Below are 17,884 nucleotides of genomic sequence, written 5' to 3'. Positions count from 1 at the left end.
ATTAGTAAGTGCTTCAAGTCCTCTTCACTTTCAGCAAGCAAGATTGTGTCATCTGCATAATGCAGGTTGTAAATGAGCCTTCCTCCAATCCTGATGCCCTATTCTTCTTCATATAGTCCAGCTTCTTGGATTATTTGCTGAGCATACAGATTGAATAGGTATGGTGAGGTGAATACAATCCTGACACGCACCTTTCCTGACTTTAAACGAATCAGTATCCCCTTGTTCTGTCCGAACAACTGCCTCTTGATCTATGTAAAGATTCCTCATGAGCACAATTAAGTGTTCTGGAATTCCCATTCTTTGCAGTGTTATCCATAATTTGTTATGATCCACACAGTCGAATGCCTTTGCATAGTCAATAAAACACAGGTAAACATCCTTCTGGTATTCTCTGCTTTCAGCCAGGATCCATCTGACATCAACAATGATATCCCTGGTTCCACATCCTCTTCTGAAACCGGCCTGAATTTCTGGCAGTTCCCTGTCAATATACTGCTGCATCCTTTTTGAATGATCTTCAGCAAAATTTTGCTTGCATGTGATATTAATGATATTGTTCTATAATTTCCACATTTGGTTGGGTCACCTTTCTTGGGAATAGGCATAAATATGGATCTCTTCCAGTTGGTTGGCCAGGAAGCTGTCTTCTGTATTTCTTGGCATAGATGAGTAAGCACCTCCAGTCCTGCATTTGTTTGTTGAAACATCTCAATTGATATTCCATCAATTCTTGGAGCCTTGTTTTTTGCCAATGCCTTCAGAGCAGCTTGGACTTCTTCCTTCAGTACCATCGGTTCCTGATCATATGCTACCTCTTGAAATGGTTGAACATCGCCAAATCTTTTTGGTATAATGACTCTGTGTATTCGTTCCATCTTCTTTTGATGTTTCCTGCGTCATTTAATATTTTCCCCATAGAATCCTTCACTATTGCAACTCAAGGCTTGATTTTTTTCTTCAGTTCTTTCAGCTTGAGAAACGCTGACAGTGTTCTTCCCTTTTGTTTTTCCATTTCCAGCTCTTTGCATATGTCATTATAATACTTTACTTTGTCTTCTCGAGCCGCCCTAAAATTAGACCTCAACAAAATTAAAAACTGTTGCTTCTGTGAAAGTGTTTTTAATTTATAATTTATTTGCCAAATTATTGAAATAAACTTGTATTATTAACTGTAGATTTGAATTTACTGAAGGCATAACAAGCTTTACTAGAATGTTTTGTCAGGAAAAGATACACCTTTCTGAATGTGGGTGTAGTGGTAAACCATATGATGATGGTGAATTGACTGGAAATAAATGCAGACTAAAAGAGTTCATACTGATTTTATCTAGAATTATGATTCCTCACATACTGAGTTTTATAGCCAGAATTGATAAGGAAGCACTTTCAGTTGATTGTGAAAACCATAGTATGTTATTTGAAAAGCAAAGGAACTATTAAAACATAACTGTGATTTACATTTAAAAAATAAAGAAAGAAGTTCAAAACTAAAACAATTACAATCAAGCATCGCTTAACATCAACAATATTTTCTGTGAAGTAAGATGTTATGTAATTTGGACATTGTGTAAACACCTGAGTCTATGGGCCAGGGGCCTACTATGAGACCTAACTCCTGTTGTGGATGCCTCAGGTGAGTGCTCAGCTGGGATCTGTCCCACAGTCTTGTGAAGGTTGTGGCAGGAGGCTCCAAGCACGCACCGGGACAACAGGGGAGCAATCTTCACAACCCAGCAACCCCAGCCCAGCCAGTCCTGGTAATGCTAGCCGATCTTAGGTGCTCTTGAGCAGGATCATGCAACCACTCCTCCCAGCAGCAGGGGCATCTGCAACCACTCCCCCCAGCAGCAGGGGCACCTGTTCTCATGGGTGTGGGGTGATGGGGTGGGCTCGCTGCCAGGTCAGGCTGTGGGCATCCTCCGGAGGGCACGTGCCAGACCATGGACATATATGCGGTTGGACGTTGCCCAAATGGACACTATGCAGCACATGACTGTACTTTAAATGATATTAGATCAAAAAACTAAAACTTATGTGATGCAGTGAAGGGAATACTTAAGAGGGAAACTTACAACAGGAAAAAACTACACGATAAAAGAAGAAATGTCTCAAATTAACAGCCTAATTCAACAACTTTAGGAACTAGAAAGAGAAGATCAAACTAAGCCTAAACTTAACAGAAGAAAGGAAATAATAAAGGTCAGAGCAGAAATAAATAAAATTAAAAACAGAAAATCAATAGAGAGAATCAATAAAACCAAAATTCTTTGAAAAGATCAATGAAATTAACAAACCTTTAACTGGACTGACAAAAAAGAGAGAAAAGATGCAAATAACTAAAAGATGAAAGAGGGTACATTACAACTGATCCAATAGAAAAGAATTATGACAGAATATTATGAACAACTGTATGACAACAAGATAAACTAGATGAAATGGACAAAATCTTAGCAGCACACAACCTACCTAAACTGACTCAAGAGGGAGTAGAAAGTCTCAACAGATCCATAAAAGGTGAAGAGATAGAATCAGTGATCAAAAACCTCCCAACAAAAAGTCCTGGACCAGATGGCTTCACTGGGGAATTCTACCAAGCATTTAGGGAAGAATTGGCACCATTACTGTTTAAACACTTCCATAAGACACAAAAGGAAGGAATATTCCTTAATTCATTCTATGAAGCAAACATAGCCCTGATACCCAAGCCAGACAAAGACACCACAAGAAAATGAAACTACAGGCCAACATCTCTTAAGAATATAGATATAAAAATCCTCAACAAAATACTAGTGAACAGAATCCAACAGCATATTAAAAGTCATACACCATGACCAAGTGGGATTTATTCCAGTAATGCAGGGATGGTTCAACGTTAGAAAATCAATCAACATAATATACTGCATCAACAGAACAATGGAAAAGAAACACATGATCATCTCTATGGATGCACAAAAAGCATTTGATAAAACTTAACACTGTTTCTTGATGAAAACCCTGCAGAAGACTGGAGTAGAAGGGAAATTCCTCAATATGATTCAGGGCATACGTGAAAAGCCAACAGTCAACATTATACTTAATGGAGATCAGGAACAAGACAAGGGCCTTCTCTCATTACTTCTATTCAATATTGTATGAGAAGTCCTAGCCAGAGTAATAAGACAAGAAAAAGAAGTAAAAGGTATCCAACTTACAAAAAAAGAAGTAAAATTATTTCTATTTGTGGATGATAAGACCCTACAGAATATCCCAGAGCCCACAAGAAAACTTCGAGTACTAATAGAGGAATTTAGCAAAGTTGCAGGGTACAAGGTCAACAAACAAAAAATCAATTGGGTTGGTATACAACAGCAATGAGAAATCTAAAAAGAAAATTGAGAAACAATTCAATTTACAAGAGCATCTAAGAAAATGAAATACCTAGGAATAAATCTAACCAGGGACATGAAGGACTTACACAATAAAAACTATAAAACACCACTGAAAGAGATTAAAGAAGACTTAAATAAATGGAAAGATGTTCTATGTTCACCGATTGGAAGACTTAATGTTGTTATGATGTTAATACTACCCAAAACAATCTGTAGATTAAACACAATCCCAATCAAAATTCCAACAGCCTTCTTTCAGAAATGGAAAAACCCAATCTTCAACTTTATATGGAATGGCAAGAGGTCCCAAATAGCTAAAACAATATCGAAAGAGAAGAGCAAAGTAGAAGGACTCACACGTCCTGATTTTAAAACATATTATACAGCTACAGTAATTAAAATAGCCTGGAACTGGTATAACAACAGACATATAGACGAAAGGAATAGAATTAAGAGTCCCAAAATAAACCCATACATCTATGGTCAACTGATTTTTGACAAGGGTGCTAAGTCCATTTGATGGGGAAAGAAGAATCTCTTCAATAAATAAAAAAAAAAACTAAATTTTTTTTTTTATTTGGGAAAATTGGATTTCCAAATGCAAAAAAAAAAAAAAAAAAAGAAATAGGATTCATGCCTCACACCATACACAAAAACAAATCCAAAATGGATTAAGGAGTTAAATGTGCAAACTAAAACCATAAAATTCTTAGAAGATCAAGCAGGGGCAACGGTGTCAAGGCCTAGCTTTCAACAATGGATTATCTAATATAATGACAAAAGCACAAACAGCAAAAGACAAAATAAATAAATGAGACCTCATAAAAATTAAAAACTTCTGCTCATCAAAAGACTTTACCAAAAATGTGAAATGACAAGCTACTGACTGGGAGAATATCTTCAGAAACCATATATTCAACAAGAATCTAATAACCAATATATACATACATATATGTGTATATGTGTGTGTGTGTGTGTGTATGTATATAACTTCAACAACTTAACAACAAAAAGACAAATAACCCAATAATAGAATGGGGAAAAGGACTTGAATAGACATTTCACCAAAGAGGACATTCAAATGGCCACCAAACAAATGAAAAGATGCTCAGTGTCATTAGCCATCAGAGAGATGCAAACCAAAACCACAATGAGATATCATTTCACTCCCACTAGGATTAGCATCCTTTTGAGTCAGAATCAACTCAACAGAAATGGTTTACGATGATTAAGATAAAACAGAAAATAACGAATGTTGATGAGGATGAGGAGAAATTGGAACCCTTACCCATTGCTGGTGGGAATGCAAAATGGTACTGCTGTTGGGTAAAACAATGGGGCAGTTCCTAAAAAATCTAAAAATAGAACTACCGTATAATCCAGCAATTCCAGTCTTAGGTACATATCCAAAAGACTTGAAAGTAGGGAGTCAGAAAAACACCTGTACACCAATGTTCACTGCAGTACTACACACAAGAGCCAAAAGGTTGAAGCAACCTAAACGCCCATCAACAGATGAATGAGTAAACAAAACGTGGTACGTACATACAGTGGAATGCTACTCATCCCGTATGAGAAATGATGTCTTGATACATGCTACAATATGGATGGAGCTGGAAGACATTATGCTGACTGAAATAAGTCAAACACAAAAGGACAAATATCATATGACCTAACTTACATAAAGAGACAAGAAAAGACAAATGTAGAGATGTTTATTAGTGGTTACCAGGCGAGGGAGGAGGAAAGGGGGGTTAATGGCAATTATTGTAACTGCCAATTATTGTAACTGCTGTCAAGAAGTTGTATACATGTAAGAAGTTTAATTGGCAAAAATTGTGTGATTGATATATATATATATATAATGACAACGAAATAAGAGTAGCTGCTGAGGCTGCTTACGTACAACCAAAAACCACTTGGGATTTAGTTTCTTGTTTTGGAGGATTGGGGCCATGGTTTCATGGGGCATCCCAGTTAACTGGCCTAATACCATGTTTAGTGCTTCCATCTAACTTCTAGTTCATTGTGTAGTGCCTGGGGTCTTAAGAGCTTGCAAGCGGCCATCCAAGATACAGCAATTGGTCTCTTTTCACCTGGAACAACAGTGGAGGAAGGACAGAGTCAGGAATAGGAAGAGGATACAGAATGCGTGGCTAATAGCCTCCATGAACAACTGCCTCCTTTGCTGTGAGACCAGAAGTGCCCAGCTACCATTACAGAATATTTTGATCAAAGAATCCTGATCAAAAGTGGAAAAATGTGAACAGAATTTCAAATTCTCATGGACTCTAGACTTTCTGGAGCTATGGAAAGTGGATGAACCACTGAAAATATTGCCCTGAGATAATCTTTAAACTTAAACCAAAAATATCCCCTGAAGTCTTCTTAAAACCAAAAAAGTTAGGTTAACTAATGAAAAATGTCTGCCTTGAGCATTATGCTCTTTTAAGAACTATCTATATGGGATTGAACTGACGACAACTCAAAAGATTAGATAAGAACCTTAGGGGCAGAATTATGTTAATGAGGGGAGAACAACTCAGAAAAGGAAGATGAGAATGGTTGTACAACTTGAAGAATGTAATCTATGAATGGTACATGGAGAAACCGTTGAATTGGTTTATGTTTTGCCTAGTACATTCTCAAAAACAACAAAATAAACAAAATTAAAAAAAAAAAAAAGGAAACTGACGCCAGGAGATAAATCAACACACTGCTTCCTCAAGAAAGTACTGCTATCAAAAAATTGTCAGATAAACGAAAGTGTGCTTAGCGGTGTAGTAAAAATTGTTAATTACATGAAGGCTAATTTCTTACATTTTGGATTATTGTGATACTATGGTAACTGATATTAACAACTGTTAGTTCATGCTGAAGTAAAATGGTTAAAGAAAAAAAGCTCTGTAGACAATCTTTGAACTATGGAACAAATTCTTGGTGTTTCTGTAAGATAAGAACTACTTTGCTCTCACTGTAAGGATTTTTAAACAGGTTTGATTAAAAATTAAAGTGACCACAAAAATAACAATTAACAAAAACAAATAAATGGTTACATTTCCTCAGGTTTTTAAATACTTTAATGTTATGATTAATAAACTAATCCTAAAATTCCACAAGTCACAACTTGGTCCGACTGCACAGGACTGGCATGATGCTAGGACCACCTGAGCCCTCATGTGAGTTCTTCAACACTCCAACTTGTCTGCACCCTGTTCAATAAGATGAACCTACTGATCACACTCTTGGATGGTATGGCAACATCAAATTGCTGTAAAAGTTTCCGAATGCTTACTCTCAATGTCTATATACTTGTCTTGCTGCAGACAACACACATTCACAGATTGGTGCTGGTGCCAGACCATACTTTAAGTAGCTCTGGTGGACAACATTTCTGGAGAGTAGAAAGAGGCATCAGTCAGAACATTTAAATTGGTGACAGTCATTGGCTCTGTGGAAGGTCAATAAAGAAACAATGGATGTATTCCCTATTTTGGAACCACTATATTTCATCAGGAAACCCTGGTTGCGCAGTGGTTAAGTGCTATGGGTGCTAACCAAAGGATTGGCAGTTCGAATCCGCCAGGCGCTCCTTGGAAACTCTATGGGGCAGTTCTACTCTGTCCTATAGGGTCTCTATGAGTCAGAATAGACTAAATGGCACTGGGTTTGGTTTTTGGTTTTGGTTTATATTTCATCAAAGGAGGCCTGGTGGGGCAATGGTTAAGTGCTCAACTGCTAATTGAAAGCTCGGTGGCCGATCCCACCAGCCTCTCCATGGGAGAAAGATATGACAGGCTGCTTCTGAAAAGATAGTAATGGCCTTGGAAATTCTATGGAGCCGTTCTACGGTGTCCCACAGGGTCACTATGAGTCAGAACCAACTCAACAGCAGTGAGTTTGATTTTTTTTGTTTATATTCATCAAATCTAAGCACCTTTAATTGTAAGATACACCACTATTCACTATTTTATGTACTACTAAGGAAGAAAAACATTACCCACTAAGCTATGATAAACTATTGAGTATAAAATGCATATTAATTTTAAAGACGGTATAATGGGAAAAAGGAGTCTTGATGCAGCAATGGTGAAAACGTTCGGCTGCTAACTGAAAAGTCGATGCTTCAAACCCACCAGCTGCTCCGGGGGAGAAAGACGTGGCAGTCTGCTTCCATAAAGATTTATAGCCTTGGAAACCCTATGGGGCAGTTCTACTCTGTCCTATAGGGTCACTATGAGTTGGAATGGACCTGATGACAGTGGATTTGACTTGGTTTGATAACGTGAAAAATAAGTGCATCTTAGAATCAATGAAATGTAGTATTTACAGTGTCTATATGGGATATAAAATACGTATAAATAGACACAAATTATTTAAGAAATTAGGATGAAGAATACATAAATTCAAAAAAATTTTTGCTAATGCATTTTTGCTAAAAGGATAAAGCAACATTACTTACATCAGAGTCATACTACTTAAAATTTTGGCATTTTCAGGGACATCTGTCATTTTGTTGGCCACCTAGTTTATATTCCTTTTCAAATACCCATACGGTCTGGAGTAGTCCTGAATGGCCTAAATGGAGCTGTATATTCCAGTGTGGTTCATTCAAGGAAGTAGTTACATCATTCAAATGGAAAGAGTAAAATGTTAGGAGGTATCTGCTCGAGTTTCTGAGAAAGGAAAGCTTCCTCTGTCTTCTAAGGAAGAGCCCATTGTCCTACTCCTCTCCCAATGTGGCATAGGCTATGAGTCCTAGCACTGCAGCAACCATTCTGCTGCCATCAGTAGTCTGTTACAGGTCAACTGCCTGTCGCTGTTGTGGTATGACTGTGTATACCTGAGAGTCAAAGCAGAGAGATGACACATGTTCTGACAACAACATAACCACAGCATCTGCCTGCCAGGAAAATGCCTCACAGCTCATTTTCTCATGTTTGAGGTGTAGATTTTCAAATTCCTTGTGAGCAGGATAATAGTCACCTTTTCCCCCAGGGCCTGCTAAGTAACAGATGCCTTCCCCACCCTACTTCTGCCTGACAGGAAGACAGTTCAGTACTTCACAGTTAAGACTTCAGCTCCAACATATACTCAATGTATGCTGATACACATCGGGGGGATGGGGGAGAAACAGCGGATGAAAGGAAGAGAAGGGACACAGCATCTACTGAATACTTAACACATGTAACATGGTCCTTCTGACTACCCTATAGTTTTCATTGTTACAATTTTATAGACAAGGAAATTGAAGCTAGATGACCAACGTGCCCAAAGTCACAGCTAAAGGTGGCAGGGATAAGATTTAAACCAGGGTCTCAGAATTTGCAGTTCTTTCCCATGGGCCAGTGAGGCTAATGCCAGGGAATACTTCAAGGTTGATGATGGCATACTCTTTGTTCCACTTACTCAGATAGTGTTTGAGATCCGTTCCCATTTAACTCAACCCTGAAGTGCCTCAGCAACCTCAGGGGAGGATAATTAAGATGAAAGCACACAAAGTCAACATAGTCCATCAGCTCTGGAGTTCTCCAGCTTGAAAACCAGCTAGATGATGGGATTTCTGCTGCCAGTTCTGACCCTGAATCATGACTATGGGAACACCCAAAGGCAGGATACAAATCCTCCCCCTCTACCCAGCATTGCATACAGCCAGCACTGGCACAGAGTGAGAAAGGGGAAGGTTGGTAGGAGGAGGAGGCAGACATTCCTTCGCAGTAGGTAACACTCTTTCTCCTCTCTCTGCCTCTTCATGGCATTACAACCCCCCGACTGCAGTACTTATTGTACTGCTTTATCAGCTACAGAAAGGTAGGTGCTATAGCAGTTTTATTCTCTTCGACATGCCCAGCTCCTGGCAGACTTCTTGGCACATCATGAGTGCTCAATAAAAATTCCTTGGATGAACCAATGAGTTATATTATAGTTAACTGCCTGGTGCCACTGGGAGGTGAGCTCTTTGATGTGCTAATGTCTTTTTTTTTTTAATCTTTGCATCCCTAGGTACATAATAGATGCTCAGTGTTTATTGAATACATGAATTAATGGCAGTATCCCTAAAGAAGTTAAAGTTCCCAGTTTCCTAACCACTTCGACAACTGTAATTAAACTGAGTGTCCTTCATACGTCACCTCTCACAACACAGTGAGAGGTAGAACGCTTACTCTTCATTCCATGAGTGTCCACAAGGGAGAGACTTCAACTAGAGTGACACACCTGGCCTTCCACCTCCCAGACTTTTGAGCCCTTCCCTTCATTCTCTCCTTCTGGAGTGAGCCCATCTTCAGAACATACGCATTCTTGTCTGTTCCCTACAGGTGAGGCCTGCAGTCACTCAGCCTAGTCAGGGCCTGGGGCACCAATTCTGTCTAATCAGGGAAGAAAGGCTAGTTTCTGGCCTTTTGGCCACAGGTCTAAAGTCACATTCCCTAATCAGTTTAGTCAATAATAAAGGTGATGGTATAATCATCATCTGTCTGATTCCTATGTCTCTTAGCTGATTGCAAATCCAGGAGGAAAGTAAAGGGTTGTTAATGACTGCCTCTCTCAAACCCAACAATATTATTATTCCTGTTTTACATATGAGGAAACCCAGGTGGCGTAGTGGTTAAGTGCAACAGCTGCTAACCAAAAGTATGGCAGTTCGAATCCACCAGGCGCTCCTTGGAAACTCTATGGGGCAGTTCTACTCTGTCCTATAGGGTCGCTATGAGTCGGCATCGACTCAACAGCAATGGGTAACGGTAACGGTATCTTACATATGGGAAAACTAGGCTCCAGAGATGAGCAATTTGCACAGTCATGAAAATCTAAAGCATGTGGTAAAACCAGAGGTCCGACCCAGGGAATTCTCATTAACTCCAAAGTCTATATTTTTGGCAGTGTGCTCATGGGAATGTATTTCTGTTCCTTAAACATAAGTATATTCTCTGGGCCACATAAATCAAAGACTACATCAGCCAGAGACCAGAAGTACTAGATGGTACCCAGCTACAACCAATGACTACCATGACAGGGAGCACAACAAAGAATCCCTGAAGGAGCAGAAGAGCAGTGGGATGCAGACCCCAAATTCTAGTAAAAAGACCAGACTTAATGGTCTCACTGAGACCAGAGGGGTTCCGGAGGTCATGGTCCCCAGACCTTCTGTTAGCCCAAGACAGGAAGCATTCTCGAAGCCAACTCTTCAGACAGGGATTGGACTGGACTACAAGACAGAAAATGATACTGGTAAGGAGTGGGCTTCTTGGATCGAGTAGACACATGAGACTATGTGGGCAGCTCCTGTCCAGAGGGGAGATGAGAAGGCAGAGAGGGGAGAGAAGCTGCCTGAATGAACATGGAAACACAGGGTAGAGAGAAGGAATGTGCTGTCTCATTAGGGGGAGAGCAACTAGGAGTATATGTTGTCGTTGTTGTTGTTGTTAGGTGCTGTCGAGTTGGTTCCGACTTATAGCAACCCTATGCACAACAGAACGAAACACTGCCTGGTCCTGAGCCATCCTTACAATGGTTGTTTTGCTTGAGCTCACTGTGGCAACCACTGTGTCAATCCACCTTGTTGAGGATCTTCCTCTTTTCTGCTGACCCTGTACTCTGCCAAGCATTATGTCCTTCTCCAGGGACTGATCCCTCCTGACAACATGTCCAAAGTATGTAAGATGCAGTCTCACCATCCTCGCTTCTAAGGAGCATTCTGGTTGTACTTCTTCTGAGACAGATTTTTTCATTCTTTTGGCAGTCCATGGTATATTCAACATTCTTCGCAAACACCAAAATTCAAAGGGATCAATTCTTCTTTGGTCTTCCTTTTTCTTTGTCCAGCTTTCACATGCATATAATGTGACTGAAAATACCATAGCTTCAGTCAGGCGCACTTAGTCTTCAAGGTGACATCTTTGCTCTTCAACACTTTAAAGAGGTCCTCTGCAGCAGATTTGCCCAATGCAACGCGTCTTTTGATTTCTTGACTGCTGCTTCCATGGCTGTTGATTGTGGATCCAAGTTAAAAAAAATCCTTGACAACTTCAATCTTTTCTCTGTTTATCATGATGTTGCTCATTGGTCCAGTTCTGAGGACTTTTGTTTTATTTATGTTGAGGTGTAATCCATACTGAAGGCTGTGGTCTTTGATCTTCATTAGTAAGTGCTTCAAGTCCTCTTCACTTTCAGCAAGCAAGGTTCTGTCATCTGAATAACGCAGGTTGTAAATGAGCCTTCCTCCAATCCTGATGCCCCGTTCTTCTTCATATAGTCCAGCTTCTCGGATTATTTGTTCAGCATACAGATTGAATAGGTATGGTGAAAGAACACAATCCTGACACGCACCTTTCCTGACTTTAAATGAATCAGTATCACCTTGTTCTGTCCGAACAACTGCCTCTTGATCTATGTGAAGGTTCCTCATGAGCACAATTAAGTATTCTGGAATTCCCATTCTTCGCAATGTTATCCATAATTTGTTATGATCCACACAGTGGAATCCCTTTGCATAGTCAATAAAACACAGGTAAACATCCTTCTGGTATTCTCTGCTTCCAGCCAGGATCCATCTGACATCAGCAATGGTATCCCTGGTTCCACGTTCTCTTCTGAAACCGGCCTGAATTTCTGGCAGTTCCCTGTCAATATACTGCTGCATCCTTTTTGAATGATCTTCAGCAAAATTTTGCTTGCGTGTGATATTAATGATATTGTTCTATAATTTCCACATTCAGCTGGATCACCTTTCTTGGGAATAGGCATAAATATGGATCTCTTTCAGTCAGTCGGCCAGGAAGCTGTCTTCTAAATTTCTTGGCATAGATGAGTGAGCACCTCCAGCACTGCATCTGTTTGTTGAAACATCTCAATTGATATTCCATCAATTCCTGTAGCCTTGTTTTTTGCCAATGCCTTCAGAGCAGCTTGGACTTCTTCCTTCAATACCACTGGCTCCTGATCATATGCCACCTCTTGAAATGGTTGAACATCAACTAATTCTTTTTGATATAACGACTCTGTGTATTCCATCTTCTTTTGATGCTTCCTGCGTCTAATATTTTCCCCATAGAATCCTTCACTATTGCAACTCAAGGCTTGAATTTTTTCTTCAGTTATTTCAGCTTGAGAAATGCTGAGTGTGTTCTTCTCTTTTGGTTTTCCATCTCCAGCTCTTTGCACATGTCATTATAATTCTTTACTTTGTCTTCTTGAGCCACCCTTTGAAATTTTCTGTTCAGTTCTTTTATTTCATCAGTTCTTCCTTTTGCTTTAGCTGCTCGAAGTTCAAGAGCAAGTTTCAGAGTCTCCTCTGACAACCATCTTGGTCTTTTCTTTCTTTCCTGTCTTTTCAGTGACTTCTTGCTTTCTTCATGGATGATGTCCTTGATGTCATTCCACAACTCATCTGGTCTTCGGTCACTAGCATTCAACGCATCAAATCTATTCTTCAGATGGTCTCTGAATTCAGGTGGGATATACTCACGGTCCTATTTTGGCTCTTGTGGACTTGCTCTGATTTTCTTCAGTTTCAGCTTGAACCTGCATATGAGCAATTGATGGTCTGCCTGTTCCACAGTCAGCCCCTGGCCTTGTTCTGACTGATGATATTGAGCTTTTCCATTGTGTCATTCCACAGAGGTAGTCTATTTGATTTCTGTGTGTTCCATCTGGCGAGGTCCAGGTGTACAGTTGCCATTTATGTTGGTGAAAGAAGGTATTTGCAATGAAGAAGTCGTTGGTCTTGCAAGATTCTATCATTCGATCTCTGGCATTGTTTCTATCACCAAGGCCATATTTTCCAACTACTGATCCTTCCTCTTTGTTTCCAACTTTCTCATTCCAATCGCTAGTAATTATCAATGCATCTTGATTGCATGTTTGATCAATTTCAGACTGCAGCAGCTGATAAAAATCTATTTCTTCATCTTTGGACCTAGTGGCTGGTGTGTAAATTTGAATAATAGTTGTATTAACTTGTCTTCCTTGTAGGCGTATGGATATTATCCTATCACTGACGGCGTTGTACTTCAGGATAGATCTTGAAACGTTCTTTTTGACAACGAATGCAACACCATTCCTCTTCAAGCTGTCATTCCCAGAATAGTAGACTATATGATTGTCTGATTCAAAATGACCAATACCAGTCCATTTCAGCTCACTAACACCAAGGATATCGATGTTTATGCATTCCATTTCATTTTTGACCATTTCTAATTTTCCTAGATTCATACCTCATACATTCCAGGTTCCGATTATTAATGGATGTTTGCAGCTGTTTTTTCTCATTTTGAGTCATGCCACATCAGTGAATGAAGGTCCCGGAAGCTTTACTCCATCCACGTCATTAAGGTCGACTCTACTTTGAGGAAGCTGCTCTACCCAGTCATCTTTTGAGTGCCTTCCAACCTGGGGGGCTCATCTTCCAGCACTATATCAATGTTCTGCTGCTATTCATAAGGTTTTCACTGGCTAATGCTTTCAGAAGTAGACTACTGAGTCCTTCTTCCTAGTCTGTCTTAGTCTGGAAGCTCAGCTGTAACGTGTCCTCCATGGGTGACCCTGCTGGTATCTGAATACCAGTGGCATAGCTTCCAGCATCACAGCAACATGCAAGCTCCCACAGTATGACAAACTGACAGACACGTGGGGGCTATAGGAATATATATAAGGTGTATATAAGGTTTTGTACGAGAGACTGACTTGATGTGTAAAGTTTCACTTAAACTGCAATAGAATTTTTTTTAATATGTATATTGTGTAACAATATTCTAAAAAAAATGTGGGGGGTGTAGGGCAGGGGACAGTAGAGGGAAAATGAACTCACACTGTGTTCCTAATACATACCAGACACTGCCCTCAACCAGTTATTTGCAGTCTATAATTTAATTCTCATGACTAGCCCCAGAAGCCAACAGTTCATAGAGGTTAAGTAACCTGTAGCAAGTTAGGCTGCATGGGCTTTCAACTTACCAGTGGTTCTTGAAGGCCTAATGTGAGTCTTCCAGTATTGCAAGGCTGTTAAAAGTACTGTTTACTAACAGCACTGTTTTATCCGCTTGATTCACACACTTACCAGAAAGTTCCTTTCGATGGCACAGAACACAACATCCACACACAGGAGTACCCCAGTGCGGCCTATGCCAGCACTGCAGTGGACAATGATGGGTCCCCTCTGGTGACTCTTCCTTGCTAAACGAACAAACTTGATAAAATCATTTGCTGAGGCAGGAGTGCCATGGTCTGGCCAGTTAGTGAACTGCAACTGTCTTACAAAGTGAACAGTTCCCTTCTGTTGAGAGAGAGTGAAAGAAACTGAGATAAGAGAAATAGTGAAGGAGGAGACTGAAAGAGAAATGATCCATTTCTTATATTACAGATCTCATTTCATTTCTACCAACAATAATAATAATAATGGCTATACGGTATTATATAGAGCTTTCAAATGAATACTTAAAACCTCATTTTCCTATTTCTAAGAAATCTAGAAGTTGCCGGGTATTCCTTTTACAGAACACAATAACAATAATAAGAAGAATACTAACAGGTAACACAAACTGAGCACCTACTATATGCCAGGTACTCTGCCAGATACTTCACATGTATTTTCTCATTTAATCCTCATTATCAACCCTGCGAGGCAGGAACTATTTTATCTTCACTTTACAGAGGAAGATGCTAAGTATTAGAGGGATTGAGAGACTTATGCTTAGGTCATAAGCCTAATGCATGTAGCACTGGGACTACATATAATGCAGTCTGCAGAAAAACCAAGATTCAAAAATATTTAGAGCAACACATGAGCTGGTATGTTAGGAATAAGATAAAAAGGCAAACAACCTTAGCTTAACTATCATGATACTACATTTAATTCAAACCAGTTGATGCTATCAAGCCACCCAGCTGGGATGCACAGAACTTCTCTGGCAGTAAGTGCGAAGTGATCAAATGGCCATGCCAGCACCTGCGGCCCCCAACTCCTGTGCTGAGCCTTCTGGAAGGAGAGTTACAAAGACTCAGGGATGGCAGACAATGGACTTTCAGTTTGCACATAATCCCTTCCAAAGGGATCACCCTTCCCCTAGCATGGGGCTCTCAACTTACTACAATGGGGACCCTTGTGAAAAAACTCAAAATGGGGTTCTCTCCTCCTCTGCTCCACCTAATGCACCTCTTTTTCCTAAGTCTTTTTAATAAAGATGCTGGTGCTCAGAGACCTTCTTCTGGAATCCTTTATTTTTTAGAATTTTCACCCCGAAATTATAAACCTAGGAAAACTATAGTTACTGATGTTTTCAATATTACATATCACTTGACAAAAGCAGGAACGTCCTCTGATCTATAAATGGCAGAGAGAGAGGGTAACGTTTAAGACCTCTTTTAACTGAATACCAAATAGAAAACTAAAGTTTGAGTCATTGGTACATGAAATTGAATGATAAAATTAATACTTAAAAACCTTATGAAGGTACTAAGCTGAGGAAAGCTATCACCATGACCTACAGGCATACCTTGGAGATATTACGGGTTCAGTTCTCGACCACCACAATAAAGCAAATGTTGCAATAAAGCAAGTCACACAAATTTCTTGATCTGCCAGCGCATATAAAAGTTATGTTTATGCTAAACTGTGGTTCATTAGGTATGCAATAGCATTATGTCTAAAAAAAAGTTCATATCCTAATTAAGAAATACTTTACTGTTCATGTAAAGTGCAATAATTAAAAAAAAAATCCCACAAAGCATACGAAGGACAAGGTGTAAATATTGCATGGTGGGGGCAGTATATGGCCTCCTCTAACTTCACAAGAGGAAAATGAGTCAAGGTCAATGGCCCAAGGCTGACTGCTATGAGGCAGAGGTCAGACAAACCACTTACTTGCTGTAAATTCGCCTCATGGCAGTCAACCTTGGGCTCTTGATCTTGATTACCCTTCCCCCTGTGGGGGAAAAAAAAAAACTTTGTTGCTAAAAAGTGCAAACCGTCATCTGAGCCTTCAGTGAGTTGTAATCTTTTTGCTGGTGGATGGTCTTGTTTCGATGTTGATGGCTGCTGACTCATCAGGGTGGTGGTCACTGAAGACTGGAGGGGCTGTGGCAATTCCTAAAAATAAAACAATGAAGTTTGCCATATCAATTGACTCTTCCGTTCATGAAAGATTTCTCTGTAGCATGTGATGCTGTTTGATAGCCTTTTATCCACAGTTGAACTTCTTTCAAAATGGGAGTCTATCCTCTCAAACCCTGCCACTGCTTTGTCATCTAAGCTGATGTAATATTCTAAATCCTTGTTGTTATTTCAACAGTGTTCATAGCATCTTCACCAGGAGTACATTCCATCTCAAGAAACCACTTTCTTTGCTCATCCATAAGAAGCAACTCCTCAGCCATTAAAGTTTAATCATGACATTGCAGCAATTCAGTCATATCTTCAGGCTTTACTTTTAATTCTAGTTCCCTTGCTACTTCCGCCACATCTGCAGTTACTTCTTCCACTGAAGTCTTGAACCCCTCAAAGTCATCCACGAGGACTGCAATCAACTACTTTCAAACTCCTGTTAATGTTGATATTTGGACATCCTCCCATGAATCTTGAATGTTCTTAATGAAATCTAGAATAATGAATGCTTTTCAGAAGGTTTTCAGTTTACTTTGCCTAGATCCATCAGAGGAATCACTATCTATGGCAGCTACAGCCTTATGAAATGTATTTCTTAAATAATAAGACTTGAAAGTTGAAATTACTCCTTCATCTATGGACTGCAGAATGGATGTTAGGTTACAAACAACAGTAATCTCTAGAACTCTTGGGTGACCAGGTGCATTGTAAATGAGCAGTAATATTTTGAAAAGAATCTTTTTTTCTGATCAGTAGGTCTCAACAGTGGGCTTAAAATATTCAGTAAACCATGCCGTAAACAGATGTGCTGTCATTCAGGCTTAGTTGTACCATTTATAGAGCACAGGCAGAGTAGATTTAGCATAAGTCTAAAGGGCCCTGGGATTCTCAGAATGGTAAATGAGCACTAGCTTCGACTTCAAAGTCACCAGCTGCAATAGACCCTAACGAGAGTGTCAGCCTGTCCATTGAAACTTCGGAGCCAGGCCTTGACTTCTCTCTAGCTTTTGAAAGTCCTAGATGGCATCTTCTTTCAGTATAAGGCTGTTTCGTCTACACTGAAAACCTGTTATTTAGTATAGTCACCTTCATCAATTAGCTAGATCTTTTTTTTTATTGTGCTTTAAGTGAAAGTTTACAGTTCAAGTCAGTCTCTCAGACAAAAACATATACACACTGTTTTTTATGTAATCCTAGTTGTTCTCCCTATAATATGACAGCACATTCCTCCTCTCCATCCTGTATTTCCTGTGTCCATTCAACCAGCACCTGTCTCCGTCTGCCTTCTGTGTTCCAGTCTCTCCACAACCCCTCTAACATTTATTATTTTGTGTTTTGTGGATCAATGCTAGCCTTGTTGGGGTGAGATGGCACCTCGTTGCAGTTTTGATTTGCATTTCTCTAACGACTAATG

The 17,884-nt window shown here is 39.7% G+C and overlaps 1 protein-coding gene across 1 annotated transcript in view; it reads right to left on the bottom strand.

Annotated features, from left to right (window-relative positions):
- PTPN20 (protein tyrosine phosphatase non-receptor type 20) overlaps positions 1 to 17,884 on the bottom strand; it is a 109,295-nt gene that overhangs the window by 12,815 nt on the left and 78,596 nt on the right. The window contains exon 5 of the mRNA XM_064269092.1: positions 14,428 to 14,643. Coding sequence (XP_064125162.1) covers positions 14,428 to 14,643 — 216 coding nt within the window. The remainder of the gene's footprint in view (positions 1 to 14,427; positions 14,644 to 17,884) is intronic.

This window comes from Loxodonta africana, chromosome 16, assembly GCF_030014295.1.
Source record: "Loxodonta africana isolate mLoxAfr1 chromosome 16, mLoxAfr1.hap2, whole genome shotgun sequence".
NCBI lineage: Eukaryota > Metazoa > Chordata > Mammalia > Proboscidea > Elephantidae > Loxodonta > Loxodonta africana.
This window is presented reverse-complemented; position numbering and strand designations above follow the sequence as displayed.